We start from the raw sequence: 17,938 nt of genomic DNA, 5'->3' as shown, positions 1-17,938 counted from the left end.
TGGTTGTGCGGCACTCTGGTCAAGCTGCTAGAAGGTTGGTCTTCCCCCACTCCCCTGTTTCAGGGGCAATCCCAACTTGTAGGCTGAGGGCTTAAGCTCCGTGATGAAATCTATATATCACCCTTCAATGAAGCATATCTATGCTTATGTGTATATATATATTATGTATATCTAGATGAATCCCGGAACATAGCCACATCGTTCCTCTGAAAACAGTGCAGTTTCATACAATAACCAGTGTCTCACAATCCCCTAAAGTGTTTGGATATTGCATACTAAACCCAGTCATCATCCTATGACACGGAAGACTAATTTGATTCCGCATAAATAAAACATAGCAAGTCCACTTCCAGTACAGGTCTCTTCTTGTAGGCACGAAAATTCGATTGTATTGCTGATAGCATTCAGATTCCACTTGTCCCTTTATTTTGCTTCATTACAGATGACTGTCTTTAAGAAGTCTAAAAGGTTATGTACACATGCAACTTAAACACCCAATAAAACTACTTACTATTCAGGAGAGAGACAGATCCAGTTCCCAGAAGAGTAGAAGCATCAGCTGCTGTTGGATACTTTGCATCAAAATTCAAGCCCCATGCTGGGTTTCTGTTATACAACCGTTCGAGCAACTTCACCAGGTGGTTTTTCTCGATAAAGGAATACCTACAAACAACATGAGAGGCATCCAACAAGAATTTGTAGCATGATTGGTATCTTCAAATACAAAAGTTCCAATTTATATTTTAAGAGGGCAGGACTGCCACGGGATGGCATCTGGTGCTAATAGAGTTTCAAACAAAACTGTACAATAGAACGAGGCATTTCTCTGCAGTCACGTGTCATCGGACAACCCTCTTATTTCACTGGCCTCCATATCGTGACGGTAGACACAGGAAATTCACCAAAAAGACATACGCACCTTTCCAGCAGTTGAGAGTAGCTCAAAGGAACGGAAAGGCCGTCATCCTCATCATCCCCACTGCAAGCGCCAGCTCTTGAATACCATGCATGGTAACGACGAGGAAGTAGCTTGTACTCTGAAAGCTCGTTCCTAAGCTGGGCACATGTCTTACGGCATGGGCCATCAGATAGAAAATGCATGATCAAGAAGTAAACTTCCCTGACATCAACCTCTGCTTGTGCGACCTTCTTTGATGGACCAACTGAACCTTCGTGACTCATTGTCGCACCTAGAGGTAGCTGGTCATTGTTACTTTGCCTAGGGGTCTTTAGCATACTTTGCAAAGGAGCCGTTGACAGGGTTGATACAATCACACCTGCAGCCTCGCAAACAGATGGCTTCTTGCACTCCAGTGCCATCTTACCGAGGTCACATTATTGAATAGCCTGCCATATTTATCAAGAGCAACAGCTTAGATCTACAGTCTCAGCGTAGACTCGTACCTTTGTTTGAGTTTGGCTCTCACTAAAGTAACTGAAAAGACATGATGCAAGAAACCTTAAAAGAGAGAAAATATCATGCTACAAGGGAGAACTTAGATGTCAGACCCAATAACCAAAATATACCTTTGTAAGACTAGAATATATCCAATCGTACAAATTCAGATTTTTGTTGTCCAATAAGCAAAAAAAACTAAAATTTTGTACTAGCCTAGACCTGACCAAATAGATAAAGTCTGTAAGCAGCAAAATAAATGGACGAAAACCAACAAAACGCTCTCCATGTTCCACAGAAGCCTTTGTTTTCTCTCAAAGACAGCAAGTGAACAAAAGATCTCAGGAGGGACAATAAGGTATCAATGTTGATTCTCTGGTGGCCGTCATAAACCGAGAGCACAACTTAGACTCAATCGAAAATCTTGTTTTTTATGCTTAAACTTCCTTCTATACCCTATTCATCGTATAAGCTTTTAAGTCAGCCCTAAATATACTAACCACCAACGCTAATCGTTAGAACAATAACGTTAGAACACTAAGTACATTATAGCTTCTTGTTGTTTGCGACAGTAAGGAACAAAGATTGAACTACCAAAAGCCTTCTGCATAATTGAAATTCAGAGACATAAGTCTCTGGCAATACAGTTATGTATGCCCCTCTTCTATAATTAACGTGAATTCGAATCAAGAAGACGATTTTGTTCTAACGTGGGCGGTACTGACAGTCAACTATAATACAGCCGTCCGCAACCTGGCGGTTTACGAAAGCGGCGAGCTTCATAATATACAGGGTTGGCTTATGATCAAGGTTTTGTATGTGTGTTGACAGAAGAGTACAACGTTTCACAGAATCCCATCGTTCGTTTGTCCTGTCTCTGGATTATCCAAGACTGTCGGGCATGTGGCTCAATTTTGGGATATAGAACAGTATATGAGCTAACAAACACAGGATTGAAGTCGATGTAAGCCTGATTCGTCTTCTATAGTAACATAAATGTAGATCACGCACAATTTCGCCAGATTTGTAGAAAAACTGGTCAGAAGGGTACACACACATCATGAATTTTGAAGTGACAAAGAGGAAGCGTCTAGGAGATTGAAAAGACGGTGTACTTGCAGCCGGTAGAATCGTCGCCTTGCTGCCATCTCCACAAAACGAGCGGAATTGTGCAGCGTGAAGCCGATGCAGAAGGGACGGGAGACAGAGTAACCAATCCAAAGCAGGCAAAAGCCAAAAAAGGCACAATTGTCAGGACGTAACAAGAGCCAAAGCAGGAGAAAAGGGGGGAGGGACAAGGGGTGGAAGGGAGGGAGAAGGAAGAGATGGAATTGGTGCAAATCGGAGGGAGAGAAAGGGGGACTGACCGGAGAAGGGAGCGTACCGAGGGCAGGCAGGGGCAGAGGGGCAGGAGCAGGAGCAGGACGAGTCGTTGGATGTCCGGGGAAGAGGAATTCGTGTTGGCAAATTTTGTGGTTTTGTTGTGAGAGAGAGAGGGGGGGGGGGCTAGTTTAGAGTAGAGGCAGAGGCAGAGAGGGTGCTGCTGCTCAGCTCTGGTTCCTTCGTTGCTTTCCTTTCTTTTCCTTCAATCCGCCTCACCAAACCCTTTGGCATCCGCTTTTTAAATGCCCTCCCCATCTCTCTCTATCTTTTTGTTTTGTTTTGTTTTTTTGTTTGCTCCCATCAACACCTTCACGTCCATTACCATCACCCCCTCCTCAAGCCCTTGTTTAAACTCCTCCCTCTCCCTTCTACAATCCCCAACTCATATATGCTGGTACAACACCTTGTGCCTTCTCCTTCGCAATTGGCTCTTGTAACAGTACGACGATGACTCCATTCAAATCTCTCTCTCTCTCTCTCTCTCTCACCTACAAATATGTAAGTTGCATCAATTTCAAACATTCATAATTAGAGATGCAATGCACCATCAATGTTTCACTTCATTTGCTACAAAATATTCATAAGCATTAGCCAAAGAGTAACACTTCTACTTTCACTTATGTCTTTGTTATCTTAAGTAAAAGCATTTGCCCATTATTATGTTTTACTCATCCTTCGTCATGTTTATCTCATATATTTGTAAGGACAATGTACTTGGTTTATTGAGTCAAGTTAGTCTTCCGAATGTCTACTATTGATTATTTAATTGTCTCTTTTTTTAATTTATTATCTTTGATGTATACAATTCATGCTACTAAGTATCTCTCCTTTGATTATTTAATTGACAACATCCAACTACATAACATGGAATTTAACTTTTTCTTAATTCATACCCCAAGCATTCACTTACATGTATAGTCAAACCTATACAAGGATAGGTAAACGTACATATATTGTATGCTCCAACATAGCTAGAGTGATGGGAAGCACACAAGTCAATTATAAGTCAACAAGGTAGGTCATGTTATGAAGGGGTTACAAAATGTAGAACTATAGGACAAACACATTTGCGATGAAACGAAATTAGATAGTGGTATATTGAAAATTTAAGTCCATAAGTCCTTGTTATATTGTGCCTCACTCTCTTATAAACATGCTATGAACAAGGGGCCACACAACGTCCTGAAAGCATTTGTTAAACGTACAACACCTACAAGACTTTAAAGATACCAATAAAAGTAGTCATAATCCAAGTTTGCAAGCAACAACCAAAATATTAAAGTTTCAAGGGACTTCATATTAATTCATAATGATTATTGACAACTTTAGGACCAAATCTTAAACCTTAGGAATCCCAACAAATCTCATGCAAGAAACAACTCTTTTTGGACGAAGAAAATGAGCAAATACTACATAAATCTCATTAAACATGATCTTTATGGTTGTGTTTAGAAAACTATAGTGAAAACTCTATTGAATATGCTTCTTTAAGGAGAAATGTACAAGCACAACAAAAAGCTCATTAGTAGTGCAAAATTAAGCAAAATTTAAGGATTACATTTTTATCTAAAAGCAAGGATTTTAGCAAATCATTTGTATTGTAAATGCCCATTATGCATGCATTACAAACCTCTTAATGCATATTTACAATGTAGTTTGCCATGCCTATTATGCATGCATTACAAATCTCTTAATGCATATTTAAATGTAGTTGCCATACCTATGAAAAAGGGAAACCCCAATCATGAACTTTGTTGCAAACATTGTCCTACACAAACTGCATTACAATTAACATTGTCAAGGATTGCAACATATATAAGTATAACCACACATATTATTGGGCACTGGGCAAAGAGTCGTTAGACCTTGAGGTCTCGGAGGCGAGATGGTTGCCTTGTTTACCTCTCAGCAATCCATGCAGACCTGGCTATTTTTTATTGGGCATAATGAACACAGAGAGCACCAATTGGATATACTTACAAGGAAGACAAGGTTGGCTTCAAGTTTTTTTTTTTTTTCACATAGTGGAGCCCTTGTAGGCTTTTGGCTAGCTATTGTTCCTACTAGCCCCAAGGGCCACATACTAAATATCAAAGGACTCCACATAAAGGGCCATGTCATTTGTAAACCCTGAATCCAACAGCTCCTCCTCTTGTTGAATTGGAAGCCTCATCCCCAGCTACAAAGAGAAAAAGAAACGGGCAGGGGGACAGCCCTATCAAATCTAGCGGGAAAGAGAAAAGGCCTCACCCATGTCCTTATCATAAGCCTTCACAAAATTAAGAGAAGGATAGCGAGAGGTTGAGATTCCTCCCTAGCCCAATCTAGTGCCTCCCAAAATGTGAAGATGTTTTCTAGGATGTTGTGTTCGTGAACAAAACCTATCTGCATGTCATGAATAATATCTACTAAGTGGAGACACAACTGCAAGCTCAAGACCTTAGCTAAGATCTTGTATGTAGTGTTCAGTTGAGTAATCGATCTCCATTGCTAAATATCATTCCTTCCCCTCCTTTGGGATCAAACAAATCCAACCACAACTCAAACACTGCAAAAGAGAACCTGAGTCAAAAATCTTCTAGAAGGCCATAAGAAGGGGTGTGTGGATATCCAGAAGCACCTAAAAAAGGATGGTGTCAATCCATCTTCTCTAGGGCACTTCAGTGGAGGGAGGACCTTGGGGGCCTCCAAAAGCTCCTCATCGAGAAAGGGCTCATCTATTTGCTTGCTCATGCTCTAAGAGACCACTATTGACATATGGGTCCAAACTGCCTCCCAAGCTACTTGTATTTTGGGGGACTCATGCTCGATCAAGCATCAATAGATGTCTCTGGTCATTTCGATAATCTGCTAAGGGTCATAGTGCATCTGTCTGCTCACATATCTCGATGCTAAGGCTCCAATGGTGGGGGACTCATGGATGAAGAAGAAAGCAAGGCTGCATGAGCAGAAGGGGGTGGAAGTGGAGATGTTGAGGGAGGGAGGCAGGTAGTGAGAATAACCACTTTCGAGGGAGCGACCAAAGGGGGAAGAGCGGACTCAACCTAGGGGATCTACAAAGAGGAACAATTTTCTAGAGGAGAGCAAGGGTGGGCCGAAGGGGCAAATTGGGACAAAGTAGCTAGCTCTCATATGGCCTACTACTCTGATGGTCCTTGAGTGTGCTGGGTCATTGGCTCTGGGGGCTCTATAGGTAGATCAAGGAAAGTCTCATCCTCTGGGCTCTAGGGGCGGCCTAAGTGTGTTATGTCGCCTATGATTATTTGTGGCCTTCTTACTCAACTTCTTCCTCTCCACCTTAGTCCACTTCCCCTTGGGGATCTAGGAAACCTACTGGTATTGTTGCCTGAGAGGATGTTGTGCTCTATTTGCTTGGGCTCCCTCTATTGCCTCTGCTGTTGTTGCTGCCTGAGAGGACATTGCGCTCTATCTGCTTGGGCTCCCTCTGTTGCCTCTATTAGGATCAAGAAGAGGGGGGGGAGGGGCTTGTCCTCATCCTCTAGGGAAATCATGTGCCAAGTGACCTAACTGTTTGCAACATAGACACTAACCTCGTAGCCCTGAGACCTTGATCCTCTAGGTGGAAGGGACTTGCACTCTCCTCAACTAGCCTATGTTGGGGAACCCCATCACCTACCATTATCAAGGATATTGAAACCAATTGAGACGATGTGCCAAAAGCTCATTTGATGGAAGGAAGAATGGCCCTATACTCATTTGAGATCCTTGAGAATTGGAGCATCATCAAGAAACAAGGCACCTGATGAGTTGTGTCCATGTCCTAGACTGTGAAACCATGGTACCAAAAAAAGAGATAGACCAAATGAGGGACGAGGATAGGGCTCTGCTCCACAAGTGCTAAGGTGTTGTTGAGGGAGCTCAATTGGAGCTAAAAGACATTTGTCGTAGATGGTGACCTCCTAGATGTGGTCCCCACCTAACGCTAAGCTTGCCTATAACCAATCTCTGATTGGCCCATTAACATATTTATTTGCTTTCTTTGTAGATATCTTTCCCTCTACCAAAGTTGAAACCCGGCCTCTGGATAGTTTCATGGAAATATTTCAAGCTTTCCATTCAAATATTAGGGAATTAATGTTCTCAGAACAGAGTGCTGCCTCCTTGACAAAGTCTAGTATGTTTTTCTATAATTCATGTTACCAAGTTCTTCGAAGAGAAGGTGCATATGGAAGCCTCCTTCCTATTCCTCTCCCTAACTTTGATAGTCTAGAATGCCCTCTTCCTGATAAAAAGGGAAACCCTAATCATGAACTTTGTGTGAACATTGTCCCACTCACACTACATTACAATTAACATGTCACGAATGCAACATATATAAGCATAACCACACAATTTGTGGATATTCAAAGGACCTTATGTTTGTTCAAGAGGACTCTCCCAAATGAATCATTCATAGAACATCGATATGTGGTTATGGCATTGTGCGGACCAAATGACATGAATGTGGTCTTGAGATTGTCCTTGGGTGCCACCAAATCTAGTCGTATTCAACAAAACAATCCATGAAGCTATACAAATCCTATGATATTTTGTCAAAGATTTGGTCTACAAAAAGAGTCAGTACGAATTTGAGATGGTTGCCTTGTTTACCTCTTCGTAATCCATGTAGGCCTAGATTATTGCAAATATTTTTATGGGGAGGATAACACCAGAGAGCACAAGTTCGATAAACTTATAAGGAAGATCAGGACAAGTCAAGCAATTTTTTATTTTCACTTGGCAAACCCCTTATAGTTTGTTTGCTAGCTACCTACATGGTTGCTAAACCCATTTGGCATTTGGCCTCAAGGTGATCTGGTGCTCCACCTCTGACAGGTGATCCCCCTTAAGGTTCTGATAAACAATGCAAAAACCTCAATGATCATGTCTATGATTTGATCCTACATGCTGGAGCTAGCAAGATATATAGCCCAAATTGACTATCCAAAGATTTATTATCTGGATAGCTGTGTCTTAAGATTTTGGTTCATTAATTCCAGCATATTGAAGATCATTTCCTCTTGAAAATTGATGTCATCCATTCCCTCCGAAAAGATCATGTTGCTTCATCAAGGTTAGGCCTACTGCTGTTGCATGAGGTGTTAGTGTCCTCATCTCCCTCTTCCATAAACTTTGAAGTCAGATTCCAAATTAGGGAAATCTTGACTTTTTCTGTACCTAGGATGAGGTTTTCAATGGGGATGCCCACTTGATAGTCTGCCTGGATTATCCATGGCCTCCTAAAAAGGATTGAGTACTGAGGCCATTCTTCCACCATACAAAGCACATGGAAATCGTTTAAGGTTCAGATACCAATGACCTCAATTGTTTAGTTAACATAGCATGCCTTTGGGAGTGATGCTCTAATTGCTTGCAATCCTTAGTTCTTAGAAAACATTGCCACATAGATTCCTCCCAAGCCTCTCAAATGTCTCACGGTTCATCATGTTGACTACCAAGAGAGTCAAAATCTATGATCACATCCTTAATCACTTGTCCCTCAATCAACTATTGATAGAGGTTAAAAATTTATATGACCTTAACCAAAGAGTTTCCAAGAGCCAGCATTTGTGGCCCATCCTTGAACACTTTTCCCTCAATCAAAACATTGACCTAAGGGTAGTTCTACTCAATTGTCATCAAACAAAGGGATGGTAAGCAAAAAGTGAGGCAGCATGGACACTAAAACCTGGGCCTCATTGCCAACAACATTGTATGGCCAAACTTATGGTTAGGATGGGGAGATCACTTAAAGTGAAAGGATTCCCCAAAGCCTTTTCATTTAGGAGTGATCACCTTGAACTAGCAACAAAGGGATAGAGTCAGTGGTGGCCAATTATGCCTTCTACACTTTTTAAACTAGATTTGATTATTAGCAATAATACATAGTTCTAATAATTAGTTTATTCTGAATAATTAAAACCAAACTGATTAAGCACCAAAGAGGACTCGATCCTCTGCTTTCTTTTAGGTAGCTCTGACTTAGCTATTAGTGCTTGGCAGGAGGAAGGAGGATGAATGGGGGGAAGGGCGAAGGCAACAATGGGTTGTGCCAAAGTTACAGGTTTTTGTAGTACAAGGGAGATATAGTCCACAATTGAGTATGTTTGTCTTGGTTGGATTATCAATGACATGGTGTTTTTTTTGCTTTGATGCCCATAAAAATTTCAAATTGGGTGTTTGCATGCATGACCATCACTTTACAGCCCATCGTGTTACACATTGCTGATAACATGATTATGCAAAGCCCATCAAAAACCTTGCTCTAAAGCTTCTTTATACATAAAGATTCTTTGTACATACATTTGTTATGATGATGTAATAAAATCAAATTTTGAGTCTATTTTTTTAGCCTCTTGAGTCAGTTTTCCTTAAAAAATTTGGATTGACTATACATCTATTATGTAGCACCATCATTGATCCTATCATGTGGGATCGTCATATAGCATCCTCATGCACCATATCATGTTGCATCATGTGACATTGTATGCATCTTCATGTTGCACACATTGATATTAACTGTTACATGAGCTTGAAATGTTAAATGTTACATGCTCCATGCATTGATCTTAAATTTGCTCATATGCTTGAATTGATGGATGGAGAATACCTTGCCTATTATTTTCAAAATCACATGTGACCACCACAAACACACCTAAAACCATCACCTACATTCACATAGCCCATTCAAAAAGTAAGGAGACGAGCCACATTGCGATTAGGAGAGAGACCCCTTACATGAGAGGAGGTTGGAGAAGAAGGGAAGGGTAATCATGCAATTCTTAACATGCTATGAGTGCTTGTAAAGGATTGCCAGAGACACTATCCAACATCACAGTGGGCACATCCATCTAGGCACTAGGTGCATAGGAGCAATTTGATCCAAAGGGAATCCAAAGGAGGCAAAGGCACTCAGTCTTATGTTCTCAACCTATTGAGAGCATGGGACATGGAAGATGAGCCCGACCATGTAGATGCGCCTTTATACTTCTCAAAAGGTGATATATTTGCAACTTTCTAAAAGGACTCCCAATAGACATCTCCTCGTATAGTTACAACCACACAAAGCCTTGGACGGGGATGTTGCAATAACACAAAGCCTTTCTCTAATCCTAGCCACTGCATGTTGTCTAATAGATCATGCATAAGTAATGAAAGAGAAGAACCACTAACATGATCATAAGCCTTTTCAATCTCTAGTTGAATCATAACCACCTCATACCTCAAATCCCTTGCATATTCAATTCCAATTTATTTAGTATATTTTGCAAATTATAGCACAGCACCTTGCACCGGCTATGGAGCTTGTAATGGAGTGGCAGTGTGATGCAGAAAAGGGTAGAGGAGCTGGATGCGATCTGACAAACATTGACCAGCTCCATGGATGTTGAAGGAGATGGTTTACTATTTGTAAACTCCATGATTATCTTGATGATGATGATGATGATGAGCACAAGCACCTTCTTCAGGATTCATCTCCTCCTTTAAGTTCATTCCCATGACATATGAACACACCGCTCACCTAGAAAATGTTCATGCCAGTTGTTGGTGGTCGCCTCTGCTAATGCATGTGTTTCCCACATTGCTAATGTTTACAGATAGCATGCATACTAGTGGGGCTCTCCCAACCCCACTAGGAGGCAACTCTCACAGCCCCATGGAGGGCTGGGGCTGGCTAAGAATGCTGGGCTTACATTGCAGCTCTACCCTAGCATCTTGAAATTATAGGATGCTAGCTTTGCCTTGCAATGCCCAAAGCTCCTCATTGGCCCAACTAGTCCGATTGGCTGTTATAACCTGTAAATGCAGAAAGTGCACTCAATTGCATTAAAGAAACACTCAAACCCACATAAGGCATCATGGGGCTACCTTTATGAAAATGCTGGTTAGGCAGGGGCCTGCAGAGATTTCACCTCTCCCACCAGCATGGGGAGGTCCTCTTAGATTACATTTACTTTACATTTTTTCTTTCCCCCCCCCTTTTTTTAAAATTTCCTTTTAATATTTCTCCTTAATTTCTTTAATCATCTCCCTTCCATTCTTCCTTTATATTCCTCTACTACCTTTTATTTCCTTTAATTATTTAGTCTAAAGTCCCTAAACTCAACTAAACTATCCATTACTACCCCTCAAATAACCCCTCAAAAATTTCCACATTTTCCCTAATTTCTCCCTTTAAAAACTCTTTGTTTTTTATCTTTCTTTTCAAAAGCCTCTATTCATTTTCTTTTTTCAAAATTGATTCTCATTTTCTTCCCCTTACTTCCCTTTACTTCCCCTATGCTACCCAGGTTTTCCTAATTATCCTAACTACCCTAGTTTTTCCTAATGTCCTATCCCCCTCCCCTTGGCTTCCCCCTAATTTTCCCTTCTCTCCCCAATTTTCCTACCCATCCCTATCTCCCCCTAATTTCCCCTAAAAACCTTTTTTACCCATACCTCCCCCCAATTTTCCCCCTATTTCTTCCTAATCCCCCCATTTACTCTATTTTCCCTATTAATCCCTAATTTACGCTTATTCTCCCCTATTATTCCCTATTTACCCCCACCCCCCATTTCCCTAATTTAAACTCCTTTTAATATACTAATACCCCTAGATCCCTACGTGCATAGCCCTTGCTACTTCCCTTTTTACTTTCCCTTGTTGCGCGGCCTATATGCCTCATAATACGCACCTCTATTTCTTCGCAGCAATCTACATGCCTCACAATGCGCACTCTTCTACTTCCTTCGCCCCTGGACCTCTCACCTCCCCAACTCCCCCTCGACTAACCTATTCTCCTCTTTAAATTCAAGCCCTCCCATCACTCTTTGCTCACTGCTCATTGCCTGCTCATAAACTCTGGCCCATGCTCATTTCTCCCATGCCTCATGCGTAATCCTCTTGCTTGTGCATCCCCTTACTCCTTGCTATGTTCTTGGGTAGTGTGCTACACTCAGTGCACTGATCGCACAACCACTTTCTACTCCCCAGCCACCTCTTCGTGTTGCATTGCCCTCTCCACAACTCGTGCATCCCCCCTCACGGATCGCACTCGTACTCCCTCTCCACAGCTCGTGCATCCCTCGTGATTCGTGCCCATACTCCTTCTTCACCGGCTAAGAGCAATGGACTCATAGGTCCTTCCTTCCTCCATTAAACTCCCTGCTGTCCCATCGATCGGGTTTTTTTGCATAGTCTGCAATTACTCCCCCCCCCCCTCGTTCTTTCATGGCGTTATATTTAAAAATCCCTCCTCTCTATTTAACCCCCTCTCCCACCCTCTCTCCTATTCTCTCCCTCCTCTCTATGTAACCCCCCCTTGGTCCTTTCATTCTCCTCCCTTTAACTCCCTAACCAACCCCCCCTCCCCTTTCTTTTTTACATGTCTCCCTTTACCCCCCTTTTTTTACATTTCTCTTCACCCCCTCTTGTTTCTATTTTTATATACCCTTATTCTAATTATTAATGCTCATATAGGTTTCCTTTTTTTCACATTATTTTCCTCTTTACTCTACATATTATAAAGTTTATTTCTTCTTTCCAAATTGACTATTCTTCCTTATTCTTCTCTATACTTCTTTACTAATCTTATTAATCGCTTACATAGACTTCTTTTTCCTCATTACTCTACGTGTCATAAAGATTATTTTTTCTTTTTCGTTATATTAGTCTCTCTTTTATTTTAATTAATAAGTTTAATCCCTCATTATTTTTTCACTAGTCTACATGTCAAAATATTTTTTGCTATGATTAATCTCTCTTTTAATTTGATTGATAAGATTTATTCTTCCACCCCTTTAACTTTTAAAAGACTTCCCCCTTTTTTCATTTCCTTCACCTAATAATACTTTTAACCCCTCTTCTATTCCCAAGGTTGTCCATCATTATTACTCTCTTCAACCTTACACTCATAGGTTTACATCTAGCTTGATAAGTTTATGGTGGTTAAGTTATTATTTTTATTGTGTAGGACACCTGTCTTCCCAACTAAGTTTGAAGCTAGTTCTTACCATGTTTTTCTTGTTGGATGGTGGCAGGTAGGTAGACTCCCCTCTTAAATAAAAGTGATGCTGCCAACGACTTATCAAAGCTCTACTGCTCACATTTCCTCTTTTAGAAAAAATTGTTCATCCTTTAATGATGTTACTTCATTTTTTGTGGATGTTTATTTCAATGTTTATCTATTAAATATTTATCTTTCCTACTCCAAATTAGTCTACTCTTCAGTATGGAAAGGGGTGTTGTAAATGTATACTACACACACATGCTTTCCCCTGCAACTTTGGATGGTTGCACATAGGACCTTTAAGTCATCAAGGCCGTTATTTGGCTTTTTGACTCCCTGATCTAACTTGGTTTTGCTCTTTTCTCCCCTCCTTTTCAGAAATATTCTTGGGATGTCTCGCTCCAGTCAAAGACCCTCAACAACCCACTTCCTCCTCCCTCTCCCGCTTCTCAGGCAATACTCTCCTGCTTCTAGGTTTTTGAGTTCTTTTCTTTTATTAGGACTCACGATCTCAATGCTTCGCCAAAAAACTCCCCTTTACTCATCAAAACCCTCTCCTTCAATGATTGGGTTAAACTTATGAAATTCTCCTACTCAAAAACTGACGGTGCTCTAGCAAGACTTCAAAAAGTCGCTGATAATCTTTATGCAATTGACCTCAGTGATACTACTACTCTTAATGAGTATCACTCCATCATCCCCGGCCTTGCCACAATGACATACTCATCCTCAATGGTGCCTTCCCCCTCCACATCCCTGTTGGCCTTGCTCCTCCCAATAACACCTTTCATTCCTTCATCAACCTTGACCTCCTCTTCCCTAAGGACAAAGCTTCTTTTGAGACCCTCTCCCAGTCTCACTCCCAGCCTCCTCAATCCCTCGAAGGAAAGGAACTAAAGAACTTTGCTTCATGTGTACCACTACTTCCCTCCAGACACATAGAAATGAAGGCCCCTTTGCTTGACCACAAAATCTGGTGCCTCGACAATCTCAGCTTCCTTGCTCCTTTCACCATCTAGTCTCTCACCTTCATTTGTAACCTCTCTTCCAAAGAGGTCAAGCAATGCAAAAATGATGCCTACCATGGTTGTCAGCATTTGAATTCCAATTACTTCCTCAACATTCCCTTCTTTCCTTACACCATTGATCACTCCAAGTGTGGTCTCACTAAGGAGATCATTTTTCACTCCAAAGGCTCCAACCGACAGGACTCTAGCTTCTCAAACAAAGATGACAATTACTATGTTAAAAACTATTGGAACGTGTTTCGTCCTTACATTAAATGTACCTGCCTTATCAAGAAGACCAATCTCTCCTGTAAATCCTCCATTCTGTGGTTTGACCATGTCTTATGGTATATGCTAAATCCCCTAGACATCTTCTTTCCTCTCAACTCCCTTTAAGTTAAGTTCTTCACCTTTCTCAATTGGACTTCTTAGTTACCGAAGGAAGTCATTTTTTCCCTTATCACCTTTTATCATTTTAGAGTCATACTTATTGAAACATCCGAGTCCCTTGCACCCTCTGTTGACTTTACCTTCCCCTCCTCCTTCCAAAACCTTCCTGGACACTCTCTTGCTCTCAGTATTCTCTCCCTTCCCTCCTCTTCTAAAACCTGTTGGGGTAAAGGGCAGTGTGCCCACCCACTTGTACAGTGCCCATGTATACTCATATATATATGATAGAGGAATAAGATGGAGTAGCTTTTGCTCCACCACTTTTGGTGTCTCCTTATCCCTTCCTGAGTGCTCCCTCTTCTCCCTCAACTGGTATCAAAGCCCATGGCGTTCGATCTATGAGGAGCTCGGTGAGAGGAGAACGGGCACTGCTTTGAGAGATCTACCAGTATTCCACAGGTTTATACTCCTATGGAGATTGTTGATGCATCTTCTATGGACAGTTATTGTTTACTCCCAAGATGCGGAGTGCCTCTTGCAGATGAGGATGAGGCTATGCATGGTGAGGAGGATACCTTGGCTAATGATGCCCGGTATGATCCATTGGCTGGTTATGCCAAGACAGATGTGGTTTTTGCAGTTATTGACTCAAGTCATATTGCGCATGGGTAGGATTCATTGATATGTTTGCTTTGTAAGTGCCTCCATGGCCAGAAGCAATCCCCTCGAGCTTGGCTTCATAGGCTTGATACTGTTATGAGAGCTCAGGATGTGATGCACAGTGAGACAGGTTATGGTCTCAGTATTCAGGAGGTTGCTATCCTTCTGAGGTTACTTGCCATATGGTTCCTTATGGATAGGGATGCTTTGCAGTGGGAGCTGCATGGTCTTGATGATGTTTGTCAGATACTTGGTTGTTTCAGTATGGAGAGGGGGAAGTTATTGAGTACTCCATTGCTTGTATTGGCTCCATACTTGAAACACAGTAGGTTTGACGATCACAGATCAGTTGAGCAGCAAGTTATGATTGATATGGCAGCCATAGTACTTCATGCATCCATGACTGTGTTGAGACTTGGTTCTCACATGTTTGCCATTGGGGCTACACTTCCGGTTCTTGCTTCTGTTGCAGTGGGAGTTGGTAGCATGATTATGGCAGATTTTGGCAGTAGGGAAGCGGTTGTGGACATCAGGTCCTTATGCTTCTAGGAGCAGCATGCAGGTGATGCAGGTTGGGTAGACCAACAGAGGTCTATTGTTGGGCATGTGCTTATGGTCACAGGTGGTACAGAGACATTTTCTTTGCACAGTGATAGTTCGGGTGCTATGGACTTAGCACAAGAGCACGTGTGGTGAGAGTTCACTCTCCCAGTGAGATCTGGCATGAGATCTTGGTTGACAGGCATCTACAGCTTGTCATTTTCTATCCTGCAAACCTGATGTCTGCTACAGCTTATCCTCTATGCACTTTGGACATTGTAAAGTGCCGATGGGCATAGGATGACGGTCTGGTTATCTTGTTTTTCAGCCTATGGCTGATTGTATTATGTGTACTATACTCCCTTAAAGGCACACTGCCTTTAAGTGGGAGGTTGTTGGGGTAAAGGGCAGTGTGCCCACCCACTTGTACAGTGCCCATGTATACTCATATATATATGATAGAGGAATAAGCTGGAGTAGCTTTTGCTCCACCACTTTTGGTGTCTCCTTATCCCTTCTTGAGTGCTCCCTCTTCTCCCTCAAAACCAACCTCTTTCTGAAACGTACAGACACAATTCCTCTCCCAAGTATACCCCCAAACTTTAGAAGACATCCCTCTTGCTCTTGAGATTAATCTTTCACAAGCCTCCCTAGTCAAAAACTCCTTGCCGACCTCCTCCATTGCTTCAGTTCCCAAAGTAAAAGCACTTGATGACAATGATCTGTACTACTCCATCAACTAGGATAAACATTGATCTACTTCGGCTCTTCGATTTTGTAGATTGCCCCTTCACCCAAGGTACACACTACTACTCTTCTCAACAATGGTTTACTACATTTATAGTTGTCTCCTATTCAAAAGAATCTGAAATATTTTCATGTTCTTTAAGCTAACAAAATTCTAACTAAAATCCCTCCCAAATCCCTTTACAGAAATACTCTACTTTTACATTTCAATTCCCTTTTAGACACTGTTCAAGTCTCTGACATTTTTGCTTTTAGTTGGAAATATACACCTCCCCTTAGATCCCTTCTCTACAAGCCTAAACTTACCTTCTTAGTGGAAAACTTCACCCCGTCTTGTCTTTGCACATCTCTCAAGAGATTTAAACCCTTTCTCAAATCCTTTGATAACAAACTTCATGTTTTTACCTCTAACCCTAGCTTCTTTCATCATCCTTTTCTCTGCTCCCACATTCATTATGGCCTCAATCACATTCCTATCACACCCTTAGATCCACGTCTCGCTCTTCAAGCACTCATCCAAACCTTCCATGATGTCTGTCTCTCCCTAAACTTGAACCCTACTCCTCTATTAAAAAGCCTCTCCCATCTTTTTTGGAAAGAATTCCGTTCCTTGTTTCCCCTCCTTCAAATCCAAAAGTCTCCTCTTGAAGACAAAACTCTTCTTGGTGATGACTAAGTTAACTTGCTTCTTGGCCACGTGTTCATCACCGGTCTAGATAAGGCCTCCCAAACTCCCATTATTCTTTGCAAATTTTTAGTACATACCCTGACCCTTGAAAGATTAAACTCCCTTGAATTCCTACCCTCATCCAACCCCCCTTCCACTACTCTTTCATCCCTTGCTATTACCCTTGACTCCCTCAATCTTCCTTTTACTTTTAATTCTTTACCCTATCTCATGTGTACCTTATAAGGCACACAAACATAGCTTTCGTTGGGTTACCAATGCCCATAACTGCATCTTCTCTTCACTTATTGATCTCTTAGCCTCACAGCTCAAAGAGCTAAAAAATGTCATCTCCCTAGAGGGAGAAAAACGACATTCCACTTATAAAAAATTTCTCAATGTATCCACAAACATGCTTTGGGGCATTGATTCTAACTTACAATTCCTCATCAATTTACCCCTTGAGATTCACTCCTTATATTCTGCTTACATAATAGCAAACTGCTACGAAGCTATTCCCCACTTTGGCCCTTCTAGCCTTATGGAATCCCTCACCTATTTTTGCGAACTTGCTTCTAAAGTAGGCTACAAAGGCTTTTTTCTCAAATTTGGTAGTTTCCACCTCACAAAAAGGGATAATGTAAAAACCCGTTTTAGCTTTAATACCTTTCTAAGCTACAACCACCTTCTTCTTGATTCATGTGTTATCCAAGCTGGCTCTCAGTGCTGGACCCAATCTAAAGGCATCCCCATGAGCTTCTCTTATTCACCTCTTTGGTGCCACCTGTATCTCACTTCCTTCGAATTCAAGTTCATAAATAAATTAGCACGTCTTGGCCTTTCCCACTTTCTCCCTCTCTTTCTCATTACCTTTAGGTATGTCGATGGCATCCCCTTCATCACAATAATCCCCTCATTACTAATTTCCTTAACCCCTCCAGACCTCTCAATGAGGATGACCCTCTTACCATCTACCCACTTCACATCATCTCCCTCAAATGTAGCTTAACCTCCTCCTTTATCAACACCAACCAAAATCTCACAGGACTCTCTTGCACCTTTTTAAACACTCACATCTCTCTTTCCCCCTTTTCTCGAAGAATTTTTTTCTACATTTGTTTGGAAGAAAAAACTCCTCAACTTTCCCACCATCTCCCTT

General features: G+C 41.5%; 1 protein-coding gene across 4 annotated transcripts in view; it reads right to left on the bottom strand.

The window, feature by feature from the left end:
• LOC147892456 (uncharacterized) overlaps positions 1-2,912 on the bottom strand; it is a 116,445-nt gene extending 113,533 nt beyond the window's left edge. The window contains exons 1-4 of one of the 4 annotated variants that reach the window (XM_087387473.1): positions 2,764-2,912; positions 2,512-2,537; positions 920-1,347; positions 512-663 (exon numbers count right to left, since the gene is read on the bottom strand). In XM_087387473.1, the coding sequence (XP_087243599.1) occupies positions 512-663; positions 920-1,320 (553 nt within the window). In that variant the 5' untranslated portion in view covers positions 1,321-1,347; positions 2,512-2,537; positions 2,764-2,912. Of the gene's footprint in view, positions 1-511; positions 664-919; positions 1,348-2,451; positions 2,538-2,763 lie in introns of those variants that run through there. The other 3 variants (XM_087387474.1, XM_087387472.1, XM_087387475.1) reach the window with 3 other exon arrangements.
• Positions 2,913-17,938: the final 15,026 nt, after the last annotated feature.

Source organism: Dipteris shenzhenensis, chromosome 16, assembly GCF_047967505.1.
Source record: "Dipteris shenzhenensis isolate YYH24624 ecotype China chromosome 16, Dip_SZ_1.0, whole genome shotgun sequence".
Classification (NCBI taxonomy): Eukaryota; Viridiplantae; Streptophyta; class Polypodiopsida; order Gleicheniales; family Dipteridaceae; genus Dipteris; species Dipteris shenzhenensis.
Note: the sequence above shows the minus strand (reverse complement) of the source record. Positions and strands in the feature narration are given on the sequence as shown.